General features: G+C 40.7%; 1 protein-coding gene across 4 annotated transcripts in view; it reads left to right on the top strand.

The window, feature by feature from the left end:
- LOC108707432 (SAM domain-containing protein SAMSN-1-like) overlaps nt 1–19,119 on the top strand; it is an 83,825-nt gene extending 64,706 nt beyond the window's left edge. For all 4 annotated transcript variants that reach the window (XM_041581615.1, XM_041581614.1, XM_041581616.1 and 1 more), the window contains 5 exons: nt 2,518–2,650; nt 3,867–4,015; nt 5,060–5,266; nt 15,236–15,386; nt 17,863–19,119. In XM_041581615.1, the coding sequence (XP_041437549.1) occupies nt 2,518–2,650; nt 3,867–4,015; nt 5,060–5,266; nt 15,236–15,386; nt 17,863–18,062 (840 nt within the window). In that variant the 3' untranslated portion in view covers nt 18,063–19,119. The remainder of the gene's footprint in view (nt 1–2,517; nt 2,651–3,866; nt 4,016–5,059; nt 5,267–15,235; nt 15,387–17,862) is intronic.
- The last annotated feature ends 8,488 nt before the right edge of the window (nt 19,120–27,607 follow it).

Genomic DNA, 27,607 nt, shown 5'->3' with positions numbered 1-27,607 from the left:
GGTTGGCTTGACTATGAAAAAATATGAGGAAAGTTGCTCAGGACCTGGGGTTTTCCAGATAATGGATATTTATGTAATTTGTATTTTCATACCTTAAGTCTACTAGAAAATAATATTAACATGAAATAAACCCAATAGGCTGGTTTTGCTTCCAATAAGTATTAATTATATCTTAGTTCGGATCAAGTACAAGCTACTGTTTTATTATTACAGAGAAAAAGCAAATCATTTTCAAAAATTGCATTATTTGGATTAAATGGAGTCTATGGGAAATGGTCTGTCTGTAAATCAGAGCTTTCTGGATAACAGGTGTAACAGGATATCCCATACCTGTATTATCAAAATACAAATAACCTAAGTGGAAAATGTAGTGCACCACAAATATAAATGTTTAGAACTCACACAATCCATCATGGGAAGTATTCAGATCTGAAGACTCATGATGGTGATGTGTGGGATACACTTCCTTAAAACTTAAATGGATACTGTCATGGGAAAAAAAATTTTTCAAAATGAATCAGTTAATAGTGCTGCTCCAGCAGAATTCTGCACTGAAATCCATTTCTCAAAAGAGCAAACAGATTTTTTTTATATTCAATTTTGAAATCTGACATGGGGCTAGACATTTTGTCAATTTCCCAGCTGCCCCAAGTCATGTGACTTGTGCTCTGATAAACTTCAATCACTCTTTACTGCTGTACTGCAAGTTGGAGTGATATCACCCCCTCCCTTTCCCCCCCAGCAGCCAAACAAAAGAACAATGGGAAGGTAACCAGATAACAGCTCCCTAACACAAGATAACAGCTGCCTGGTAGATATAAGAACAACACTCAATAGTAAAAACCCATGTCCCACTGAGACACATTCAGTTACATTGAGAAGGAAAAACAGCAGCCTGCCAGAAAGCATTTCTCTCCTAAAGTGCAGGCACAAGTCACATGACCAGGGGCAGCTGGGAAATTGACAAAATGTCTAGCCCCATGTCAGATTCCAAAATTGAATATAAAAAAATCTGTTTGCTCTTTTGAGAAATGGATTTCAGTGCAGAATTCTGCTGGAGTAGCACTATTAACTGATGCGTTTTGAAAAAAAACATGTTTTCCGATGACAGGATCCCTTTAACATTTATTAAAGGAGAAGGAAAGGCTAAAATTAAGTAAGCTTTATCAGAAAGGTCTATATAAATACACCAGTAAACCCTCAAAGTAATGCTACTCTGTCAAAATAAAAACTAATTTCTTTCCTTCCTATTGTGTACACATGAGCTTCTGTATCAGACTTACTGTTTTGAGAATAAACCTCCAGGGCTAGGGCTTGAGCATGCTCAGTTTGCTCCTCTCTCCCTCTCCCTTTTCCCCATCCCTTCTACCCTCCCTGTTGTAATCTGATCCCAGAGCTATGAGGGAGCAGGTAGAGACTCAGGCAGGAAGTGATGTCACACCAAACTAATATGGCAGCTGCTATCCTAAACAAACAGTGAGAGCTTCTAGAGCTGTTTACTCAGGTATGGTAAAGCATTCTGCAGAATAAATATAGTGTTATAACTTGCACTATTGTGGCAATAACCTACTTCATTAGCTTTACTTCTACTTTAAATCACATTCATTAATAAAATGTAAGTTTTAAATAAAATCAGAATCCATGTAAAAGATTTTAAGACAACCATGTCCAGAAGCAGGGCTCTAGACTTGGGTATTATTGCAGGGCAGAAAAAAAGGTGCAACATTATGGCACAGAGTGGGTGTATCTGGGAAAAGCATTAAAAAATCTTGCACCCACCCTGTTCCTTAGCACAGGCCCCGTTGTACTTATGAATGTTATGCAAGCTACGGGACTATTCCAAGGGTGTCTCACATGCCTCCCCCAATCCTAGGTAAGCAAAGAGCTGCCAGGCCATGTAGGTGTCTCTGGCCTTCAGAGTGGGTTAGTGAAGGAGCGAAGGAGCATCACTTCAGCAAAAATAATAGGTAATTTATGAAGATCCCAAACAGAAGAGCAGAGGCGTAACTACAGAGGAAGCAGACCCTGTGGCTGCCGGGGGGCTCAGGAGGTATAGGGGGCTTCATGGCACCCTAATTAATACGCTAGTTCAAAATATATATATATATATTTTGGCAAAACAGGACAACCTCTGGATATGTTGGGGGCCCTAAAATTAATTTGTTTTGGGGCCCAGTAACATCTAATTATGCCACTGAGGAAGAGCATAGAGCATTTCTGCCCAGGAACTAGTAGTTTTGCACCTTGTGCAACATAAAAATCTGTGTCAAGGTGCAGAGAGCAAAATTGGTATCACAGGTTAAGGGAACGGGTATAAAATATATATATGTATAAAAGATTTGTAGTGGTATGGAAAGAGTTAGCGTGAATTTTGCCAGGGTCTTTTACTTAACATCCCTCTCGATTCATTTAAATGAACCTTACTCATCATGGCCTTTTTTCTTTTTTGCCTCCTCTGAAAAATAAAACACTTTTGCGACTTCATAACTCTTGACCAGAGATTTTGTTTTTCGGCAGGACGACACTGAAGAGTATAATTCTCACCGAGACAGTGACCCAGAAGGCAGATTCCCTACGGAGAAAGCGTTTCTAAAAGCAAGCGAGTCTGTGGAAAGTCTCTACAGCCTTAATAGTGGTCAGAGTTCATCCAGTAAGTATCCATAAAAATGCTTTCAGTGACTGCCATTGAGTAAGTCTCTCAAAGATACATTAGCACCTTATTCTATCCTAGAAATTGCATCTTTATGAGCAAAAAGATGGAACCTTGCTCCTCTTTATACTCTTCCAGAATCAGAATAAACCCATTTAGTGCAGGTGAGGTCGCTGCATTTAGACTGTAGGTAGGATTTCATTCTCATCTTACTGACTCATTTAATAAAATCTTAACTAATATTATTGACATTTTCCACACATCTGTACGCACACTTTATCAGAGACACAGTCAGACGCCTATAGAAGGAAATGGAGATTAAATGATTATACCTAAACAAATCCAACCCAGTCCATGTTTAGAAATAATGACTTAAGGGAATATATTTTCTGCATCAACTCCATTATTTATTCAATGTAAGGCCAAATGGGATACTTAGTCATCCTGAACATAACCAGAGATGCATTTCTCATCTCCAGGCCACCTACTTTGAGGCAGTAGTGGGGGGATGGCCTTTCCTTTTACAGAGGGATAATAATAATAATACTGTGTACAAACTAAGCCTTATACAGAATAGTTTTTCAAAGGCCATGACTAGCCTGCACGGAACTCTGACCTCAACCCAACTGAAAAGCTGTGTCCTATGTGAGCCAGGCCTGATCGCTCAGTCATTAAATATGTATGGAAGGATATCCAACCAATTATGTTCCAACATCTAGTTGAAAGCCTTCCCAGAAGAGTAGAAGGTAAAGGCTATTTAAGAGCAGAGAGAGAGGACTGTCAGACTCTGCTTGGGTTTGATCCTGGGACCTCCTGGTTGCTGACTACTCTACCTAACCACTGGGCCAGGAGAGCAGCCAGCAAGCTCCTATTTCCTTTTCATCTGGGTCCTAAGGCTAACTATTTTACCCCTGCATCCTTATTGGTGGTTTGGGGCTGAACCTGCCCTATATAAGCCCTCGTCACTGATGTCTGAGCATTGGCCTTACTTGAGCACTGGGTCTTGTTTCTTGCTCTGGCCTCCGTGTGTGCCTTGCCTAGTATTTGCTCCTGTCTGAAGGACTCACCTTTCCTACCTCTGCCTCCTTAGTGCCCCCTACCTATCCTTCACAAGGACAAACTTCATATTATTACCCTGAGTTTTGTATTGAGACATTGGACAGGCAGGTTTGCATATAAAACAAAAAAAGATTAATTAATGGTACCCTTATCATAGGTGGTGTAACCAGCAGCTCCGATGGCACCAACAGAGATAGTCTAAGACTAGATGAAGACATTTCTTATACTGGACCTTTCTGTGGAAGAGCAAAAGTTCACACTGACTTCACCCCAAGCCCTTATGACGCGGAATCACTGAAAATCAAGGTTCAACATTTTTTAAAACTTTGGCCAATCTCTGTTACATAATATATTAAAAGAGCAATCACTGATGGAGAATGTACTAACCAATAACTACTGAAAATAACAAAACATAACCATACATGACATGTATAAGTCAATGGCAGATTTCCCTATAACAATTTGAAGATATCGTGGTCTGCACTGGGTTTAGCCCAGTAATCCGAAAAATGTGGGGTTTTCGGGCAATAACCTGAAAAAATCAAGCGATTTGGGAGTAATGTTCTGAAAAATTTGTACATTCGAATTTTCGCTCGAGTTTTTTCCAACCTGACTTTTTTGAGTTGTTTGATAAATAAGGTAAAATTGTGAATGGAAGTTTGGTCAAGCTTTATTTAAAGGATAAGTAAATCTTTAAAATGATGTACTCTTAATATGAATGAATTTTGATATAACAGAGCCACCTACTGGTCATTTTCTGACCATTAAGAAGTCAAGAAAGTTGTAGGGAGAAAGAAAGAAGGCTACTTTAATGTTCTTCTGGTTAAGAAAGATTTAAGAAAGGTTTCTAATTTTTTTCCTAACCAGAAGAACATCAGAGCAGCCTCTTTCTCCTGACAACTTCCTTGACTACTTGGTGGTCAGAATAGTTGGAAAATGACCAGCAGGTGGTGCTGTTGTAACAAAATTCATTCATTTTAACAGTACAGATATCCTTTAATGTCTTGGAATTAAAAAAATAAATAAATAATGAATGCACATTGCAAAAGTGCTTAGAATATCATCCACATCAATTTTAAATTCAATTATTTTAAAGGTTTACTTATCCTTTAATAAAAAGTTAGATAAATTTGGATTTTAGTAATCCCCCTGAATGTAATAGCAAATTTGCATAGTTTAGAAAGAATACCAAAGTTTTTGGTATTATTTAACCCAAGGAGCTGCCCAGTTAAAGCGATTGAGGCTTGATGGAGCAGTCAATGACCAATTACTAGGTAATTTACTATTTAGATACAACACATAACAAAAATATAAAATAACGAGGGCTTTTAATTGTTTTTTTTATTGCAGAAAGGTGACATTATAGACATAATCTGTAAAACCCCAATGGGGATATGGACTGGCATGCTGCATAATAAGGTGGGCAATTTCAAATTTATCTATGTCGACATAATCTCTGAAGAGGAAATGCCACCTCGAAGGATAAAAGCAAGAAGGAAAAGTAAAAGACCAAAACCTAAGACTTTGCAAGAACTTATGGAGAGGCTAAATCTGCAGGTAAGCAAGAAGTCACAAGCAGAACAACAATCCGATTCAATGGACCAAACGCACACACCAAGAAATTATAGGTTTATATGACCAAATGATACATGAACCTCAAAATATACCCCTCAATATTCCTAAACTGACCCCAGCCAATCACACAGTTACTCCCATACAACCCAAAGCACATTCAGGCAACCACTGCCACTTATGTTTTAAAAAGGAAGAATATATTCTATAAACAGTAATAGTTTGTATATATACTATATTACACTTGCCAAACTTGATTAGTTCTCTTGTTGAATCCTTCACACTTATGTGAAGTATCAGTAAACAGAATTTGGTGATCAGGAAACCAACAGTGGTCTGATCGGACTACAAGATGGTCTCCTGATGGTCTTAACTCTCTTCAATTGAGCCCAAATTCAACAGAAGCCTTTTTTTAAAATAAGGACTGGATTTTAGAAGAACAGTCAGTGACTGAATTCAGTCTTTAAGCAACCATCTACCTGCATCTCAGTTTTCTTGATCTGAGAAATTTTCATGATATTTCAAAAGTTTTCCAATAATGACCAGATTTAATTGTAGAGAAAGAAAAGGCCAACTGTGGTCTGATCCAATTGGAGGATGTTCTCCTGAAGGTCTTAAATCTCTTCAATTGAGCCCAAATTTTTAAAATACCTTAACATTTCTTCAACAGAAGCCTTTATTTAACTATGGACTTGGTTTTAGAAGAACATTAAGCGACTGAATACAGTCTTAAAGGGCACGTAAAGTCTAAAATAGAATAAGGCTAGAAATGCTGTATTTTGTATACTTAATATAAACCCGAACTTACTGCACCACAAGCCTAATCAAACAAATGATTTATGCTTTCAAAGTTGGCTACAGGGTGTCACCATCTTGTAACTTTACTAAACATCTTTGCAAGACTAAGACTGTGCACATGCTCAGTGTGGTCTGGGCTGCTTAGGGATCAAAAACAAAGCTGCTTGAGTTCTGCATGGCTGGGAAGTAAGGCGGGGGCTCCCCCTGCTGTACATAAGTATGATTGTTTCCCTGCTCAGCAGTTAGGCATCGTCTGACAATTCCTATCCACAGCAGTAAATGAAGGGAGAATTTCACTGCATATAGTCAGTTTTTTATAAAAACGGTACACATTTTTTAATTAAAGTATATTGGAGATAGGTTTATTTTTCATTAAAGAAAGTAAAAATGGGATTTTATTTTTTTGCCTTTTAAACCAACCTTCTACCTGGAGCTCAGTTTTCTTGATCTGAGCAATTTGTATGATCATCCAAATGTTTGCCAATAATGGCCAAATTTAATTGGAGGGGGAAACAATGATTTTCTTCCAATTCAATTCCAGATTTTTCCATAGACCTTAATGGTGTGATAACGCAATAAACGTTTTTGATTAAACTGAATATGTCAAATGTCGGTGATTTCCCATAAACAGCATTCCTTTATTAGGTGCTCCACCTGCTTTTTACTGAGGTTATTATGTCCATTCCAATGCATATTAAAGTCATGTCATGCCCCAGAGGAGCAATGTAACAGACTTTAGAAGGTATAGTAGCTTATGCCAAACAACAAATTATTACAAGAAAAGCAAAAAGCTACCATTCCTACACTTGCGTTATAAAAATGCTCTTCACACTGCCACAATTGACTGTAAGGGCCATAACTAATGTTTCAGGAGAGACAACACACAATTTAGGTAGGGGATAGGTCTGACGGCTACTTGGTTTAAATTCTAAGTATACTTCGCTTCCTGTCTTTTTCCATTAATTCCTAAGTGGACTTGTATGGCTTAACTCTTGCACAGTGAAATCTACTTCCTGGTATACTGTACATAGGACTGTATCTGTATTTTTTCTGCATGATTCCAATCCTGGTTTCAGATCGAGATTCTATATAGATTCATTAGAATTAGATGACAATGTTCTCCACAGATTTAATGCAAAATCGATGACCTTTCTGTTGTGTACATCACAAACTAAATAGAAAAGAAAGTTGGTGCGTTTAAAGGATACTGTAAAGGGAAAACATGTTTTTTTGTTTTTTTTTAAAAATGCGTCAGTTAATAGTTCTGCTCCAGCAGACTTCTGCACTGAAATCTGTTTTTCAAAAGAGCTGATTTTTCTATATTTAATTTTGAAATCTGCCATGGGGCTAGACATATTGTCAGTTTCCTAGCTGCCCCCAGTCATGTGATTTGTGCTCTGATAAACTTCAGTCACTCTTTACTGCTGCACTGCAAATTGGAGTGATATTACCCCTCTCCCCCATCCGGTAGCCCTTCAGCAGAACAAGGGGAAGGTAACCAGATATAAAAGAACAGCGCTCAATAGTAAAAATCCAGGTCCCACTATGACACCTTCAGTTACCATCAAATGAAGAATAGTGAAGGAAGCCATAGACTGCAGAGCTCTGCTGCGTTAGTGCTTTATTATAATAAAGCACTTTATTATAATAAAGCACTAACGCAGCAGAGCTCTGCAGTCTATGGCTTCCTTCACTATTCTTCATTTGATGTTATTTGAGGTCTCTACAGTGTGACCTTTGGAAGGAGAGCCCATTATTATAAGGATTGGGGATACGCTGAATTCGTTTGTTGGACACCTTCAGTTACATTGAGTAGGAGTAACAACAGCCTGTAAGAAAGCAGTTCCATCCTGAAGTGCTGGCTCTTTCTGAAAGCACATGACCAGGCAAAATGACCTGAGAAAAAACAAATATACTTGTTGGGTTAGGAATGAAATTTTACATGGTAGAGTGAATTATTTGCAGTGTAGTTTATAAATAAAAACTACTCCATAAAAAATCATGACAGAATCCCTTTAATATTAGGGGGAGGTCAAATAAACCTTTCAAAATCTATAACTGTATTAAATTTAGTCGGCTATGAATACAGCACATTACAGCACTTTAGATATTTCCAACCACTGACATCTACATTGCTGCTTAATGTGAGTGTGTCTTTTGTGGTCACAGGACGTGACAACTCAGACTGCTGACAAAGCGACGGTCGCTTGAATCTATAGAATGTTCTTTATCCCCCCCTTTATTGCTCTGCATGCACTTTTAGTCGGAAGAAGTATATTGATATACAGAGATAAAAACTGCTCTGTATTTGCATAATGTGCACTTCAAGGACAGAAAATAGCTTTAGGTTCATCTTTTCATCTTTTCCATTCTGTAAAATGGTTATAACCGACATTGCAGTTTTGCTAATTAGAGATTATATATGGGATTATGTTCCCTTATGGTACAGTAGCTAATCTATAAACATGTTTTTCAATACATTTTAGCAGCAATAACTTCTGAACTTTTCTCACAAGAGATCTGCAACATATCCATTTTGTGTCACGAGAAGCAACACAACCCTGCAAAGCAACCCCATACCCTAATTTGTATTTTTGATTAGCATCAGCACAATGAGAAGTGAAAGTTAAACGAATCCCAATTGATTTGTCTTATCTTGCTTCTATGAAGTTGCTTGAAACTTAAGGTGGCGATACATCTCTCATTTGGAGAGGTTGAAGTTTGGATCATATGATCAGGAATGCAGGCAGTGAGATCAAGGACCGCATCAATGAACCAAAGTCGTCCTCGATCCGACTGGATTTTTAAGCCTGCCCAATCAACAAGTGGCTGATGTTCGGCCAGATATCGGACGCAGAAGCCCATCAGAGGGCCCCATACACTGGCCAATAAGCTGCCGACTTTGTGGGCAGCTTATATCCTGTGTATGGCCAACTTTAGTTTGAAAATTAACATTATCAGTTACGCGGGTTTTCGAAGTTATGCATTTTACTAAGGAGGTTAGCATTAACTCCCAAATACTTCCTGGTAATCTTCTTATAAAAAAGTTGCCAAGCCACCAAGAAGCCATGGTATGAGGTCCTGTGGGCATGACTAGTCAAAAACTTCTTAGGAATCCCCTAAGATTTTAGTTGTTTACTTGCTAAATTGGGATGTTTCTCCTCTTCAAAAAATGCTTAAAGGAGAAACAAACCCGTAACATAAAAAACTCATACCCCCTACCCTTTGTAGACCCCCTCCTCCCCCCAGCCTAGCTGCCCCCCCCTAACTTTTTCCTTACCCCTCGATGAAGATTCTGTCCCCCGCAGTTCATGGCAGCCATCTTCATTAAAGTTCGGAAGCAAACCTTCGTTTTCAGTGTATGCATAGTTGGAGTATTTTTCCGGTCCCGAACAACTGCGCATGCGCCGAAATTTTTATTTTTTTTGGAATTTCCAAAAATGTTTTCATTATTATATCTTTATAATAATGAATTTATAAAAATCAAACCACAGACTAGCAGAAGTGAATAATATACCGTAATTATCTGTAATGCCCGAAGGCGCAGTTGAAGTAAGGACCAAAGAGAAGGCAACAATCCAAGTTCGCGGTACAGAAAAGGGTTTATCAAAGAATGGTCGTAAAACAGGCAGAATGGTCAAGACAGGCAGTACAGATTCAAAGTCGATAACAGGCAAGGTTCAAACACGGATAAGCAAAACAGAATATATCGCACCCAGGAACTATATGAAATAGACCTATAATTGGGCAAGGTCAGGATGGAAATGAGGGTCTTTATAGTCCAGTCTATTGGCGCCAAAATTGACGCGCTGGCGTCAGACGCAGACGCCAGCGTCCCCACGCTGACGCCTTGACGCCGGCGCCCGATTCTGACGCCGGCGTCCGTTCCGTCGCCGGCGACCAATCACAGGGCAAGAAGGAGATGATGCAGGATGATTGCGACCACCCGGAGCCATGTGCAGGGAAGAGGAATCGCCATTTTGGACGCCATCTTGGAGCAGGTCAGTAGACTCCATTACAGTACCCCCTTCCTTAGGGGGGGCCTCAGGACCACCGGGACCAGGACGGGAAGGAAACTGCCTATGAAACCTGCGAACAAGGATGGGGGCATGGACATCCGACTTTTTCACCCAAGAGCATTCCTCGGGACCGAAACCCTTCCATTCGACAAGGTACTGGAGAGCGCCCCTGGAAAAACGAGGGTCCAGAATCCTGCTGACTTCAAATTCTAAATGGTCATCGATAACAACAGGAGCTGTGGAAGAAGAAGAGGGGGAAGACACTGCAGGTTTAAGGAGAGACACATGAAAGGCATTAGGGATCCGCATCTCGGGAGGAAGAAGAAGACGAACTGCCACAGGGTTGATGACCTCGATGATGGGAAAGGGACCGATGAATTTGGGGCCAAGCTTAGGAGTGGGAATCTTGAGGCGAATATTCCGTGTAGACAACCAGACCTTGTCACCAGGAGCATAGGGTGGGGCGGCAATTCTCTTCCTGTCGGCAAACTTCTTTTGAGAGGATGAACTCTTTTCCAGATTAGCAGTGGTGGCCTGCCAGATGGCCAGCATATGAGCGGCTTGATCATTAGCAGCAGGAACATTTGTGAGTAAGAGATCCTGAGGGAATGCCAATGGGTTCCGGCCATACACACAGAAGAAAGGAGATTTCTGGGAAGAAGAATGTAAAGAATTGTTATGGGCAAACTCCGCCCAGGGAAGAAGGTCCGACCAGTCGTCTTGACACAAAGACACATGGCAACGAAGAAATTGCTCCAAGGCCTGGTTAACACGTTCAGCGGCACCATTGGACTGGGGATGATAAGAAGAAGAAAATTGAAGAGAGATATTTAAAGCATTACACAGTGACCTCCAAAATTTAGACACAAATTGGGGACCACGGTCGGACACAATTTCTGCTGGGAAGCCATGGAGGCGAAAAATATGTTTAATAAACAGTTCTGAAAGTTCAGGAGCAGAAGGCAGTTTGCGGAGAGGAGTGAAATGAGCCATCTTACTGAATCTGTCGATAACAACCCAAATGACAGTGTGGCCGGAGGAAATGGGCAAATCGACAATAAAGTCCATGGCGAGGTGAGTCCAGGGTCGAGATGGGATGGGCAGTGGAAGAAGAAAACCCTTGGGAGGAGAATGTCCGGATTTAGACACAGCACACGTGGAACATGAGGAGACAAAATCTTTAACGTCCTTTCTTAAGGTTGGCCACCATACTAGACGAGATAAGAGCTCGGTCGTCTTCTGAATTCCAGGATGTCCGGCCTGTTTGGAACTATGAGACTGAGACAAAATAGCAAGACGAAATTCTGGAGGGACAAAAGCAACACCAAGAGGAGTTTCTGCAGGAGCAGAATCTTGAGCGGACAACAATTGGGAGGCACAGGAAGGGAACAAGGCAGCAATAATCTTGATGGAGGGTACCACAGGTTCAGGTTCCTCGGACACAGAATCTTCGGGAATAAAGCTTCTGGATAAGGCATCGGCCTTCCTGTTTCTGGAGCCAGGACGAAAGGTAATGACAAAATTAAAACGGGAAAAGAAAAGTGCCCACCTGGCTTGCCGGGGATTCAGGCGTTTGAGGGTTTGGATGAACTCAAGATTCTTATGGTCGGTAAAAATCGTCACAGGAACCGAAGAACCCTCCAGTAAGTGTCTCCATTCCTCCAAGGCTAATTTGATGGCAAGTAGTTCACGATTCCCCACATCATAGTTCTGTTCTGGGGCAGAAAATTTTTTAGAAAAGAACGCACAAGGATGGAGTTTACCGTCAGAAATGGATCTCTGTGATAAAACTGCTCCAGCTCCGACATCAGAGGCGTCGACTTCCATGAAGAAGGGATGTAGAGGTTCTGGGTGCCGAAGAATTGGAGCGGAAGAAAAGGCCTCTTTGAGGGACTTGAAGGATTCCAGGGCTTGAGGAGACCAGTGTTGAGGTTTGCCCCCCTTACGAATCAGGGCCAGAATTGGAGAAAGTCTGGAAGAAAAATTTTTTATAAACTGTCTGTAATAATTGGCAAAGCCGACAAACCTCTGAATGGCTTTGACACTAGTAGGAAGAGGCCAGTCCAGGATTGCAGACACCTTGGCAGGATCCATCTTGAAACCTAGAGGAGAAATGATATAGCCAAGGAAAGGAATAGACGAGACTTCAAAAGTGCATTTCTCCAATTTAGCAAAGAGATTGTTCTTCCTTAGTCTGGAGAGGACTTCACGTACTTGGGCACGATGTTCCAAAAGATCTTTAGAAAAAACAAGAATGTCATCCAGATAAACGACCACACATAGACCCAACAAATCCCGAAAAATATCATTAACAAACTCCTGGAAGACCGCAGGAGCATTACAGAGACCAAAGGGCATGACCAAATACTCATAATGTCCATCACGGGTATTAAAGGCGGTCTTCCACTCGTCCCCTTCACGGATCCGGATAAGATTGTATGCCCCCCGAAGATCCAGCTTTGTAAAGATATTGGCACCCCTAAGTTGATCAAACAGTTCAGAAATAAGAGGAAGAGGGTACCTGTTTTTAACTGTGATCTTGTTGAGTCCTCTGTAGTCGATGCAGGGCCGCAAACTACCATCCTTTTTCTCAACAAAGAAGAAACCTGCACCGGCAGGGGAGGTGGAAGGACGGATGAATCCTCTCTGAAGATTCTCCTGGATGTATAACTTCATAGCAGAAGTTTCCGAAGGAGAGAGTGGGTAGGTGCGGCCCCTGGGGGGCATAGAGCCGGATAGAAGTTCCACTGGGCAATCGTAAGGCCGATGGGGAGGAAGAATCTCAGCAGAAGACTTGTTAAACACATCGGCAAATGCTTGGTATACAGAGGGAAGAGAAGAATTAGAGGACACAGAGGAAATTTTGACAACCGGAACAGTGGGTAGGCAGTTCTGTAAACAAAAAGGACTCCATCTGGAAACTTGCAATGTGGACCAGTCAATGACTGGATTATGTGCACATAACCATGGCAGTCCCAGGACAACCGGAGTGGAAGGGCAATCAATGAGGAGGAAGGATAATCTCTCCAAATGCAAGGTGCCCACCTTAAAAGAAAGTTCCTGAGTAGAATGCGAGACGAAGGCAGACGACAGAGGACGATCATCAATCGCCAGGACACGAAGAGGAACTGCCAAGGGTTGGAGAGGGATGGAATGACGTCTTGCAAAGGATCGATCCATGAAGTTTCCTGCAGCACCGGAATCTAGAAAGGCTTGTGAGGAAAACTTTAAAGAGCCAAACTGGATCTGCACCGGAAGAAGGAAACGTAGAGTAGAAGAATGGGGAGAATGACAAATCCCACCCAGGTAAGTCTCCCCGAGCTTACCTAGGCTTTGGCGTTTCCCGGCTTCACTGGACACTCCTGGGCAAAGTGGGCTTTACCCCCACAGTAAAGGCACAGGCCGGCAGCCCTTCTCCGGAGTTTCTCCTGTTCGGACAGGCGGGCCCGCCCAATCTGCATGGGTTCTTCAGCCGGCAAGGAGGAAGAAGCAGAATCCATAGGAGCAGGAGGAAGCTCAGGGGGAACAGGATTGAAAAGCAGGGGTCTCTGGAAGCGGGGGGCCAAAGAAGGTTGGAACCGGGGGTACCTCTTTGTACGCTCTCGGTCGAGTTCAAGCTGGAACTCCCTCTGCCGGGTATCCACCTTCACCGCCAAGGCCACCAGATCCTCCCACCGAGAAGGAATTTCCCGGGAAACGAGGTCATTCTTAATGCGTATAGCCAAGCCGTTGTAAAAGGCCGCGTGGTAACCATCGTTATTCCAGGAGGTCTCTGCCACCAGGGTACGAAATTCAATGGCATACTCGGGAACTGAGCGAGTGCCTTGTTGAAGCTGGAACAGTCGAGCCGAGGCTGCAGTAGTACGACCAGGAGCGTCAAACACCGTCCGGAGTTCTTGGAGAAAGGCCCCGGCGTTGTCGATCAGCGGGTCTCTCTTCTCCCAAAGGGGAGACGCCCATTCCAGAGCCTTCCCCTGCAGACGGGAGATGACAAAACCAACCTTGGCTTGCTCGGAGACGAACTGGCCTGGCTGCAGAGTGAATTGAATTTCACATTGGTTAATAAAACCACGACAAGCTTTTGGGTCTCCGCTGAAAAGAGGTGGAGCGGGAACACGAGGTTCAGACACCTGGAGAGGAGCAGGAATGGCAGGAACAGGCACAGCCGCAGGAGCCGCTGGAGACATGGCAGTCAATTTCTCCAGGATAACATCAATTGCCTGGCCAATTTGAGACTGCTGGGCTTCATAGGATTTCATGCGAGAAGCCAATCCCCGAATGGCCCCTCCGACATCGAGGGGTACTTGGGCCTCCTCCGAGGGGTCCATGGCCCAATTATACTGTAATGCCCGAAGGCGCAGTTGAAGTAAGGACCAAAGAGAAGGCAACAATCCAAGTTCGCGGTACAGAAAAGGGTTTATCAAAGAATGGTCGTAAAACAGGCAGAATGGTCAAGACAGGCAGTACAGATTCAAAGTCGATAACAGGCAAGGTTCAAACACGGATAAGCAAAACAGAATATATCGCACCCAGGAACTATATGAAATAGACCTATAATTGGGCAAGGTCAGGATGGAAATGAGGGTCTTTATAGTCCAGTCTATTGGCGCCAAAATTGACGCGCTGGCGTCAGACGCAGACGCCAGCGTCCCCACGCTGACGCCTTGACGCCGGCGCCCGATTCTGACGCCGGCGTCCGTTCCGTCGCCGGCGACCAATCACAGGGCAAGAAGGAGATGATGCAGGATGATTGCGACCACCCGGAGCCATGTGCAGGGAAGAGGAATCGCCATTTTGGACGCCATCTTGGAGCAGGTCAGTAGACTCCATTACATTATCTTTCTTTTGTTTGGAGGTTCAAGCCTCGGACGTCTTTTTTATATCTGTATAAAATTTAGTTTGGGTGTAGACTAGAGTTTACCTATTAATGAATGAGATACAGTATGTCAGAACAGTAATACATCATTTTACTGTAGAGAAGTGACTTCACAACGGTAATGTTTTAGCAAAATTAGAAATTATATCTATATCTTATTGTGCATCTGCCCCATGATACTATATTATCAGTATTTCATATACAGGTACTAAGATGTCGAGAGAAAGGCATGCACGCTTACCCATTCTATTTATTTCATAGGATTACATATCGAGCCTATTGCTTAATGGATATGAAACACTGGAAGACCTTAAAGACCTGAAGGAAAGTCATCTGCATGAGCTTAACATTACAAGTTCAGAGGAAAGGGCGAGGCTGTTGGCTGCTATTGAAAACTTACAGGACTGTGAAAGTAAGTTTCCTTTCATATTCTCACCTTGCAAACTCAGCCTCACAAAGTAGCCCTTTTTCAAAATAACTCTACAGTAAATAAATGCAGATAGTATAAATATATATTCATGACATTCCAAACAAGTTGCAGAATATCATTTTTTTAGTGGAGGGACGTCAGACATTATGGATGGGCAGCCATTTTTGGCACATGTACTAAATTAAGAGGCATAGGCAGACTAAATTAACAGAAAACATTTTTGTTTTTATTCATTCTGTAAATAGCTGCCATGCTATACTTTTCCAAGAAAGTTATATAAATCTCTTGGTTGTATTTGAGATTCATTACTTCCTCCTGCAAACAACTGAACATTTTCATTGAAAGCAAACATGTGATTGGATGATGTGGGTTATTAGGCCTAATGCCAGCTTTAGGAGTTTTATACATCTTGAAAAGCAAAAACTAGAGCCTTGACTTTGAAAACACAAAGCAGATAAATGGTGTAAAGGCCAGTGTATCACAGGAGGTACACAAATCCTCCAGAGGGGAATAACAAGTACAAAGCAAGAGGTATTAGAAAGATTCACAGGATTATGGCTGGAGATTTAGAATCTAAATGTGGCCGTTGAAGAGCCTCCCATTGTGTAACACGTCAATTCTGAAGCCTTTAGACACTCAAGCAAAGGGGAAACAGGGGCAATAATGATGAACAAGAAAATGTAATGTCCTGTGTACTAAAATGCTTGTTGTCTAAAAGCAAACAGGTGTTAAAACAGCCTTGTTTGTTATTAGCCTTATGGATTTAAGATCCTTCAAAATACTGAATGACTCTAATTAGCATCCTGCTGCTGCACTGCTTATAATAATCTTAACAATAGAAGTTTACCATATTTCCTTTTATCCCCCCACAATACACACTGTAAGGGGGTCATTTATTAAAATCCGAATGTTAAAATCTCAAAAAATTTAAGTTTTTTTTCACTAGAAAACTCGAATTTTTAGAGTGATTTATTATAACCAGATGCTGCAAAAAGCCTGAATCCGAAAATCCACCATCTCAGACCTGCCGAGGTCCTGTATCAATCCATGGGAGAGGCACCTATCTCAATTTGACGTTTTCATGGTCTGCTCTGGGATTAGCACAAAAATCCAACTTTTTCGCCAAAAACTTGAAAAATTATAGCAATTCAGGGAAAAAAGCCTGAAAAATTAGAGCAATTCGGGTTTTCACTTGATTTTACAGAGTGATCCGATTAAATAGTTGTTTTTTTATCAATAAATAGGCTAAAAATCAGGCATGGGAGTTTGGTCGTGTTTTTTTTTAAATAAAATAGGAGATCAATTTGCATTTTAGAAAATAACCCCCTAAATGTATTAGTGCATTAGTAATATAATATTTTAAAGGGCAAGTGAAGCTTTTGACAGACCTGGGTATTTTATTTCATGTAGCCCCAGGAAACCACAGTCACACTTTTTTTTGGCAGCCTGTGTCCCTCTTGTACCTAACCAAGGCTCCATTCAAGCAGACAGGCACTGGTAATACTTTATGTCCTCTATCATGTACCCACATATAACAATCTTCAGTGGGCAGCACTATAAGTAATGTAGAACTACAGTTCTACCAAACTGTCCATCAGCAAGCTGAAAGTTTTCCAGTCTGTCAACAATCTACACTAAGCTATCCAAAAACCCATGTATGGCCATCATTAGGGATGGTGGGTTCTCTGATTTCCATTGTCTGTGATGAAGATGTTCTTTACCATTTAGCAGAAAATCCATGACAGTTTTCTTGTATGTCTGTGTTTGGTAATGTCCTGTAGCATAATGTAGAGTCCTGCACGGGTCCATTTTTTTATACCCTTACCCGACCCATAACTGCTACCTGTGACTCATAACCTAGACCTGTGACCCGCAATCCCAAATTTTCCTCCACTGATCTGCTCCCCGGTCCACAATAGGCCAATTTACCTTCCGACCCGGGGACACGTGAAACCAGAAGTGACGTCACTTTGGACCGGAAGTGACGTCACTATGGTGCAGAGTTCGAACAAAAATATAAAAAGAACTGCCACAACTAAAGGGGATAGTTGGAGAGCTCAAGTCCACAACTTTGTCGGGTACCCAGCAAGGTTACCCACTGACTGCCCGCATGGACAGGTAATCTGGGACCTTTTGCCCGAACCCCAATCACTTTGCGGGTATTCGTGGGAACCTAACCCGATGCAGGACTCTAGCATTATGTACCAGTCTCAAATATACCACAAAGTATAATGCAACCTCTCCAAAATGCTTTTGGGCATTTATGTACCAAAGCTGCATATTGACATCCGCAGGAGAAATTCAGTGCAGCCTAGCTCAGTATTTACTGAATGATAAATTAATTGTCAGTTTTGTTCATTAGTCTGATTTGATGTGCTGGCCGTAAAGAGAATGCACTTTCTGTTTTTTAATCATTCCTACTCCAGAATGCCTAAAACAATTGATTTTTGTTTGACAGACGATCAAGAGCTTGAAAATAAATCCGTTCCCCCGAGGCTGAGACCCGGCAATCCTGCAAATAAATGTGATTTAAGTGACTGTCCAAGAGATTCTGGATGCTACATTTCTCTAGAGAGTTCAGAAAACAGCAAAGACGAGACGGAAGCAGAAACATTATGTGAAAATGTGCAGAAAATCACAATTACAGAATCTGCCTAGCTGAAGCACACAGGCCTATTTTGATGGTCAGCTTATCTCTCCCACTAAAAGGTATAGGACAAAAGTGATAATTTCCTTAAGCACAAACCATTTCATCAGTCGACTACTTGAAATAAGATATTTAAATGATAGAAGAACAAAATGATAGGAGTAAATAGTAACATCCAGGGTTCACATCCACATTGCCAATTCCTGACAACATTACATAGCATGGCTCAACCAACCATTTCACAACAGGTATAAGCACTGATATCAGAAACGCATATCTAGAAAGCTCTATGGGAATAGAAAAGAAAATAGAGACCCTTTTCAGCTGTCGCCAAATCTGAATAGGTGACTAGGGATGCACCGAATCCAGGATTCGACCCTTTTCAGCAGGATTTGGTTGAATCCTTGTGCCTGGCTGAACTGAATCCAAATTTGCATATGTAAATTATGAGCAGAAAGGAAAATCAAGTGACTTCGGCTGAACCCCAAATAGTGGATTCGGTGCATCCCTATAGGAGACAACTGTTCCCCATGCCGAATAGAAGGATACAGTTCAGACAGCTTGAACAATCAGAAACAGAAAAGGAGCTGCTTTCAAATATTTCCTATCAATGAACTGACCGATATCCATGGTACAAAGATATTGCTCTGAACCAACGTAGGTGTAATTAGAAAAGTTACGTTGTGTTGTGCGTATGAGCAGCTAATGGAACATTACACTAAGGAGCATTTCCTTGCTGTTATTCTGATATGTCTACTCACCAGTATGTGCAACAGCATCAGAACACCCTCACTGACCAGACTATTCTTCCCAAATAACTAAACTTTCTCAGCTTTTTTATGACGCTTCTCAATTTTAATTTAAACCTGTAAATTTTGTAAATACACAGTTTTGAAAAACTATCTATTTATACCCAGAGGAACCTTTAAGTTAATTTCTCTATCTTGCTATAGTACTTTATTCCCTTTGTACCTTTTCTCTGGAGGAAACAGGCTTAAAGGGTTTGTTCACCTTCCAACACTTTTTTCAGTTCAGTTGGTTTCAGATAGTTTACCACAAATAAAGACTTTTTCCAATTATTTTTCATGTGTGACTGTTTTTCTAATACTGAAGAGTAAAGTTTAATTTTCCACCTTCTAAATCAGCTCTGGGAGGGGAGGTCACCGACCCTTTAAACTGTTCTAAATTGATACATTTAGTTGATATATATCCATGCTAAGCAGAATCCCTGAGTTTCATTAAAAGCAGCTGTTAGAATTGATACATTTAGTTGATACATTTCTTGTTTTTATCCCTGAGTTTCATTAAAGGCAGCTGTTAGAATTGATACAATATGCAAAAAGTATTTATTGCAAAACATGTTTGGTCTGTTAGATGTAACATTTTGGAACTGTTTTTCTTTGCAAAATGCGTTTGATGTCTGCATTTACTGGAATTTATTGGCCACTGTATATATCTGTATTTTGTATCTTTTTTATATAATGATTATTCCCAATAAAGAGACACAAATCAAGATGTGTTTTTACTGAAACAGGACCTAAATTATTCTATTAAATGGATTAGTCTATTATTTTAGAGAAAGCATGTTAGCATATACACTATATTTATATACTATAATAAAGTCATCCTTGAAAGCAGCACAGAGTCAGGTCCCTGGATTATAAAGAAAAGCAAAGAGCTTAAACAGACCTGGTATAACTAGGCAGAAATCCAGGGCACCCCCATGCTCCTGCACCCGATTTTAAAGGCAAAATAGTGGTTCTGTTGTCTTTTAAAGTGTTACTAACTCTAACAATCAAGCAGGGATTGAATGTTAAACATACAACTGAGTGGTGCCTATAAAAGCAGGACATGACCTATTTTCATACCCCCCAAAAAAGGGAGGGGCTCACAAGAAGGATGGCTGAGTTCTGAGAGATCAGGGAATGGCTGGGGGGTAACTGAAGGCTAAAACCTGGGCATTGGATTATTTCCTTGTAATCGGAGACGCCATACCATAATTCTGAGCTTTCTGGATAATGGGTTTCCGGATAATGGATCCCATACCTGTACTAAAGCACAAGGGTATGCGAGTGTGACCTTTTCTTCCTACCATAAAACTGGATCAGAACCACGGACAAAGCCTTATGTTTTGTAGGCATGCACCATATCCTGGATTCTGTTTAGATCGACCCGAATCAGAGCAATTTTTCAGCAGGATTTGGACAAAGCCAAGAGTCTGGCTGAACCGAACCCTATAAATTTGCAATTTCTGCCGGCCACGAGGATTCCAATTCGGTTAAGTATTCACCCGAGGATTAGGGGGTTTGTCCAAAACCTGAAAAACAGGGTCCCGTGCATCCCCAGCGTTTTGGGAGTTACGACATTATAATAAAGTATAGGAGTGGGATTGGAAGTAAAACAATTCATTAAATATAAGAATTAAGGTCTAGCCTCAACATCATTTTGAAAGTTATTTTGTGGCAGAAGCAACTAATAAGTAAACTAACCACTTTCAGTGTAAAATATTCATATTCCTCTTTTTCTAAAGACTGCATATCCCTAGACTCTCTGCATATAACCCTGTGCATACAGTAGTATGGGAAGGAACAGAGTATCATTCTCTCTGCTCACACCAACCTGGCCACAAAGTCAGACCAGACAAACACATGATCAGTGACCTGTTCCCTTTAGTTCCTTCTTAACCACTGTGGGAAATCTTGAAATAGCCCCTATTTTCCAGCCATGTTGTATTGTAAGTACATCAGCTTCTAGAAGCCTGTGTACAGTAGTTAGCCCCTTAGTCTGTAGTTTTATTACATCATTTCTCAGCATTAAAGGAAAAAGCTAAAAGTAAGTAAGTTTTATCACAAAGGTCTACAGTATATAAATACACAAGTAAACCCTCAAAGTAATGCTGCTCTGAGTCCTCTGTCAAAAGAAACATTTCATTTTTCCTTCTATTGTGTACACATGGGCTTCTGTATCAGACTTCCTGTTCTCTACACAAATCTCTAGGGCTTGAGCATGCTCAGTTTGCTCCTCTCTCCCCCTCCCTCCCTGGGTTATAAGTGAGCAGGGAGCAACTCAGGCAGGAAGTGATGTCACATCAAGCTAATATGGCAGCTGCTATCCTAAACAAACAGAGAGAGTTTCTAGAGAGGTTTACTCGGCCTGGTAAAGCATTCTACAGAATGAATATAGTGTTATAGCTTGCACCATTGTGGCTAATTATTGACAATAAATGGCCTCTGTAGCTTTCCTTCTTCATTAAAGGTATTGTTCACCTTTGAGATAACTTTTAGTATGATGTAGAGAGTAATATACTGAGATCATTTGCAATTTGTTTGCATTTTCTAATATTTGTGGTTTTTGAGTTATTTCGTTTTTTTATTCTGCAGCTCTTCAATTTGCAATTTAAGCAATCTGGTAACCAGGGCCCAAATTACCCTAGCAACCATGCATTGATTTGAATAAGCAACTGGAATATGAACAGGAGAGAGTCTGAATAGAAGGATCAGTAATAAAAAGTAACAATAACTATACATTTGTAGCCTTGTAGAGCATTTGTTTTTTGTTTTTTTAGAAGGGGACAGCGACGCCTATTTGAAAGCTGCAAAGAATCAGAAGAAAAAGACAAATAACTATAAAAAAAAATAATGAAAAGTTGCTTAGAATTGGTTGTTCTATAACATAATAAAGGTTACTTTAAAGGTGAACAACCCCCTTTAAGATGAGTTTCACATGGACTCACTACTGTCAGGGCAGGGCCAAGGTATTTTGGCAAGGGCTTCAATCAGTGCCCCCCACCCAGTCCTGCATTACCATTTCCCACCTTACCATTCATATTTCCCCCTGTACCTGTGCCAGCAGCCATCATATTGCCCCATGTATCTGTGCCAGTACCTATTATATTGCCCCAATTTGTACCTGTGCCAGATTGACCATCATAAACTGGAACATCCATCATATTGTTACCCCACTCTGCCCCAATCCAGCTGCAGCCAATCACTCATATTGCACCCAATCTGCACCTGAGCCAGCATCAGCCAAAAAAAACCCACAATATTGCCTCCAAATATGCATTTGTGCCAGCAGCAGCCAAGATATTGCCTACAAATATGTACCTGTGCCAGCAGCTGCCAAGAGGGAGGTGGGGAGTGCTTCTGCCTGCAGTACGAATCACGGGGAAGAGGGGGTTGGAACAGGTGGTTTATAAAATTGAAAAACTATTAAAGGCCAAGCAAATCAGGGTTTAAAAAAGAAAATTCTCCTTAAAAGTGCGCCCCCTCCATGATTGCACCCTAGGTGGGTGCCTATTCTGCCTACCCCTAGTCCCGGCCCTGCTAATAGTGGCTCCTTCTTGAACTTAAAAAGCTAAATAACATAAGTGCAGCATTGCCAGGAAAATACAAGATTTTTTTTTCAATTATCTATGTAATGACACATTTATCAAGGGTCGAATTCATGTGAGTTTTTTTTAAACTCCCTTAAATTCGAATATATTCAAAATTCGACTTGGGGGGTTACTTAAGAAAACAAATTTTACCGACCCGAAAACTCGAATCAAATTCAATTCTAATTCGACCAAACTCAATTCGAGTTTTTTCTCCAAAAGAGACTCGAATGTCAGGAAGGCTACGAACATCGCCTAATTGGTCACTGGACCTATCCCATTAATTTATACAGTAATTCGGCAGGTTTTAGGTGGCGAATTATTGAATTTGAATTCTTAAAGGGCCAGAGTTCGATAAATCTCAAAAATCTAATTCGAATTTCTTTTTAAAAAACTTGAATCGAGTTTGGATAATTCCCTAGTCGAATTTGACAGTTTTGACCCCAAAAAAATCATAAAGTCTAATTTTTAATTTAACCCTTAAAAAATCTGCCCATTTCAGTTGCTTAACAACATTTTCTCTACTACAGGAAACTCCCAGATCCACAATTGACCTGTGATTGGCAATCATTCAGAACCCACGTTGGTGGCACAAAGAGCTGCAATAGTAGGGCATGGGGAGGTGGAAGAACCCCACGACACTTAACAAATGACGCTATCATAAACTGAGTAATTCCATTTTGCAAATGTTTCTTCATAATTGTTATGTGGTTAAAAAAAAATACCAGAATTCGTGGTTCTTAGAAAAGAGGAAGAGGTCTAATATGTCAGTAACTAAATAACTCTCGAGTATTTAAATGTCCCTCGCTTAAGACCTTCGTTTGTACGCGCAAATCTACGAGTTGTCTCAAACACATGCGAATGCTTGAAATACTGTCACAAACATTTTTACTGTGCACTGTTTAATGTGTAAAATAATCAATATATATATAATATATAATTAAAGTGGATTAAAAGAACAACCATCAAGTTCATTCTTCCAAATTAACTCCAATGCACATATACTGTATACACATACAAACCCATCTATATATCTACATATATACACTTACAGAACCATCAATATATTCACATATATAAATATTTATAATACCGCTATCAGGGAGGACCAGCAGAATTTTGGTTTAAAGGAGAACTAATCCCTAAAAACATGTGGCTAAACATGCCCTATTTTATAAACTGAATTTATTGCACCAGTCTAAAGTTTTGGGCATCTCAATAGCAGCAATGATCCAGGACTTCAAACATTGTCACAGGAAAGTGTCTGTGACACTCACATGCTCAGTGGGCTCTGAGCAGCTGTTGAGAAGCTAAGCTTAGGGGTTGTCACTAATTATCCAGCAGAAAATGAGGTTTGTCTGTAATATAAGATGATGCTACAGGGCTGATTATTAAATTAAAGTACTGTATATTGTGGGTCCCTAAGCTCAGTATATATAAACAGTAACTATAGGGTTGAGGGTGGGCATTGACAGCAAGCAAAAATAAATCCTTCTGAGCAGAGATAAAAATTGCCTGGAACAGGATACAAACACAGCAAATATGGGACAGTCTTCAACATAAGTACATTCCCTCCGTCAGGCATGTGCCACGTACACCTAATCATATAGAGGGGGTAAAGAATGAGGGTTAAATAAAGTTCCATGAACTCTCGGACACACACTAAGTGCACAGCCATTATCATCATTACATGAGAAGACCATCTCTATTAGCAACATATACTCAGCAGCTGAACTTTCAGGGGTATACATATAGACATAGTGCCATCTAATGGCCACTAGAAGGCAAAGCACGTGGAAAAAAAAACAATTATGGATGCACACTTTTTAAAGCCAGTTAATTATTTAGGCAACTTTTTCCTATACTTTTTAAAGATGGCTTGTTCAACTATCCGGAACAATAAGATTTAGGCAAGGAAGAGCCTGAGAGGCAGAAGAACTGCTCAAGTGAATTTATTTATGTTTCACACTACATGTTTCGAGCCTCCTGGCTCTTTGTTCAACTATCCTTATATCTGCATTGTGATGCTGTAATTATGTGTGGGAGCTGGCGTGGATAAATTACAGGTTATTTTGTCTGAGCCAGGGCACGATATATAAAGTGTATACCGGAGTAAGTATGTGTTTTGTAGTGCAGTGTACAATACAATGTAGCTCACTCAGTGCTTAGAGCTAGGATGGAGTGTTAGCAGACATACAAATGCTCTAAATTAGTCCCAGAACCAATGGCGCTTAAAGGAAAACTATACCCCCCAAACAATGTAGGTCTCTATAAAAAGATATTGCATAAAAACAGCTCAAATGTAAAACCCAGCTTCATTTAAATAAACCATTTTCATAATAAAATACTTTTCTAATAGTATGTGCCATTGGGTAATCATAAATAGAAAACTGCCATTTTAAAAAATAAAGGCCGCCCCCCATGTTCGTACGATTCACTGTGCACACAAACAAACCATACATGTAAGGTCACATGAGCCAATTAACAGACAGAGTTGTGTCTTTTGCTTCCACACTTCTTCCTGTTACAGTTAGAGCTGCAGTATTTCTGGTCAGGTGATCTCTGAGGCAGCACACAGACTGTCACAAAATGGTGGTTCAAGGCAAGAGATGTAAAAGCACAATATTTACTTAAATATACAGACCAGTTTGGTAAGATTCTTTAATATGCCACTTAATATGATGTAAACTATCTGTTGCTTAAGTGTTCATTTTGAGGGTATAGCTTTCCTTTAAAAGGGCTTGTTCCATTTTTCCAAAATCTAAGTTTAAAGTTGAATATTCCGGTCTCTGGTGTTCGAGTCTGGCAGCTCAGTAATTCAGGTGCTGATTCTGAACTGTTACAAATTTGCAACATTTAGTCGATACATTTCTCAGCAGCATCTCTGGAGTATTAGCAACTATTGTATCAATTCTAACAGTTGCCTATAATTAATCTCAGGGATTCTGCTCAGCAGGGGCAAAGATAAGAAATGTATCAATTTACAGTTTGCAGGGTCGGCGACCCCCCCTATCAGAGCTGCTTTAGAAGGTGAAAAATGACACCAATATTATAAAAACAGTCACACATAGAAAATGGAAAGTAATTAGAAAAAGTCGATATTTCTGGTGAACTGTATGAAACCAATTGAACTGAAAAAAAGTGTTGGAAGTTGAACAACCCCTTTAAAGCAATCCGGGGACATGTCCTGTAATGCTGCGTACAGCACCCAGTGTTATGTGGAAATCTACAGTTTCTTACTATACCTGGTACATTGAATAAGAACAGGTAAATAGAGTTCTCTCTCAACAGACAGGACAAATGAAAAATGTGTTTATAGAAATGGTAAAGGAAAGGGTTGTACAAACTGCTGTGAACCGTAACATGCTCCAAGAACACAATCATTAATAACATGGACTCTGCAGGTGAAAAATAAAAAAATATCCGGATGCATTGCGCCATCTAGTGGACAGAAGCAGGGAGAACCATTTCAAACATTCTGAGCAAAACAATACCAGTCTTTTTGTAATAACTATGCAATTTACATAAGGGATGCACCGAATCCACTATTTTGGATATGGTCAAACCCCCGAATCCTTTGTTAAAGATTTGGCCGAATACCGAATTTGCATATGCAAATTAGGGGAGAGAAGTGGGGAAAACATTTTTTTACATCCTTGTTTTGTGACAAAAAGTCACGCGATTTCCCTTTTTGCATAGTCAAATTCGGTTCGGCCAGGCAGAAGGATTCGGCCGAATCCTGCTGAAAAAGCCTGAATCCCGAATTCAGTGCATCCCCAATTTATATTCATGAACCCTACCGATTCAGCCTTAACCAAGGTCCATGTGCTGCCTTCATTATACCCCTCATCTGGACCAGTTTTAGTTCAGTATGAGAATTCTCTTCTGTGCCTTTAAAGAGATTCTAACACCAGAAATTAAAGAGGTGGTTCACCTTTAAAGGAATAGTTCAGTGTGAAAATAAAAACGGTGTAAATAGATAGGCTGTGCAAAATAAAAAATGTTTCTAATATAGTTAGTTAGGCAAAAATGTAATATATAAAGGTTGGAGTGAACAGATGTCTAATAAAACAGCCAGAATCCAACTTCCTGCTTTTCAGCTCTATAACTCTGAGTTAAGGTGGCCATACACGGGCCGATAAAAGCTGCCGACAGACCAAGTCGGCAGCTTATTGGCCCGTGTATGGGGGCCCCCGACGGGCTTCCCCGATCGAGATCTGGCCGAAAGTCGGCCAGATCTCGATCGGATGGGGTTAAAAATCCCGTCGGATCGCGGCCGCATCTGTTCGTTGATGCGGTCCCGCGATCCGACCGCCCGTTTGGCGAACGCTAGGATCCGATCGTTGGGCCCTAGGGCCCACGATCGGATCAGCCCGATATTGCCCACCTCAAGGTGGGCATATCGGAGGGAGATCCGCTCGTTTGGCGACATCGCCAAACGAGCGGATCTATCCGTGTATGGCCACCTTTAGTCAGCGACTTGAAGGGGGGCCACATGGCACATTTCTGTTCAGTGACTTTGTAATTGATGCTCAGCATTCAGCTCAGATTTAAAAGCAACAGATATGTCCCATGTGCCCCCCCCCCTCAAGTCTCTGATTGGTTACTGTCTGGTAGCCAGGGTAACCAGTCAGTGTAAACCAAGAGAGCTGAAAAGCAGGAAGTAGTGTTCTGACTGACAAGTTATACATCAAATCACTCCAGCCTTTATACATTACATTTTTGGCTAAATAACTATATTAGAAACACAGCCTATCTATTTACCCAGTTTTATTTTTACACTGAACAATTCCTTTAAGGTAACTTTTATTAGAACAGCCAATTCTAAGCAACTTTTCAATGGGTTTTCATTATTTATAGTTTTATCGTTATTTGCCTTTTTCTTCTGACTCTTTGCAGCTTTCAAATGGACGTCACTGACTCCCTTCTAAATAACAAATGCTCTGTAAGGCTACAAATGTATTGTTATTGTTAATTTTTACTACTGATCCTTCTATTCAGCCCTCTCCTATTTCCATTCCAGTCTCTTATTCAAATCAATGCATGGTTGCTAGGGTAATTTGGACCCTAGTTACCAGATTGTGTAAGATGCAAATTGAAGAGCTGCTGAATAAAAAGCTAAATAACTCAAAAATCTTCAATAATAAAAAATGAAAAACAATTGCAAATTGTCTCAGAATA

The sequence above is a fragment of the Xenopus laevis genome, chromosome 2L, assembly GCF_017654675.1.
Source record: "Xenopus laevis strain J_2021 chromosome 2L, Xenopus_laevis_v10.1, whole genome shotgun sequence".
In the NCBI taxonomy this organism is placed as follows: Eukaryota; Metazoa; Chordata; class Amphibia; order Anura; family Pipidae; genus Xenopus; species Xenopus laevis.
The sequence above is the reverse complement of the archived record's forward strand: the minus strand, read 5'-3'. Positions and strand labels throughout refer to the sequence as shown.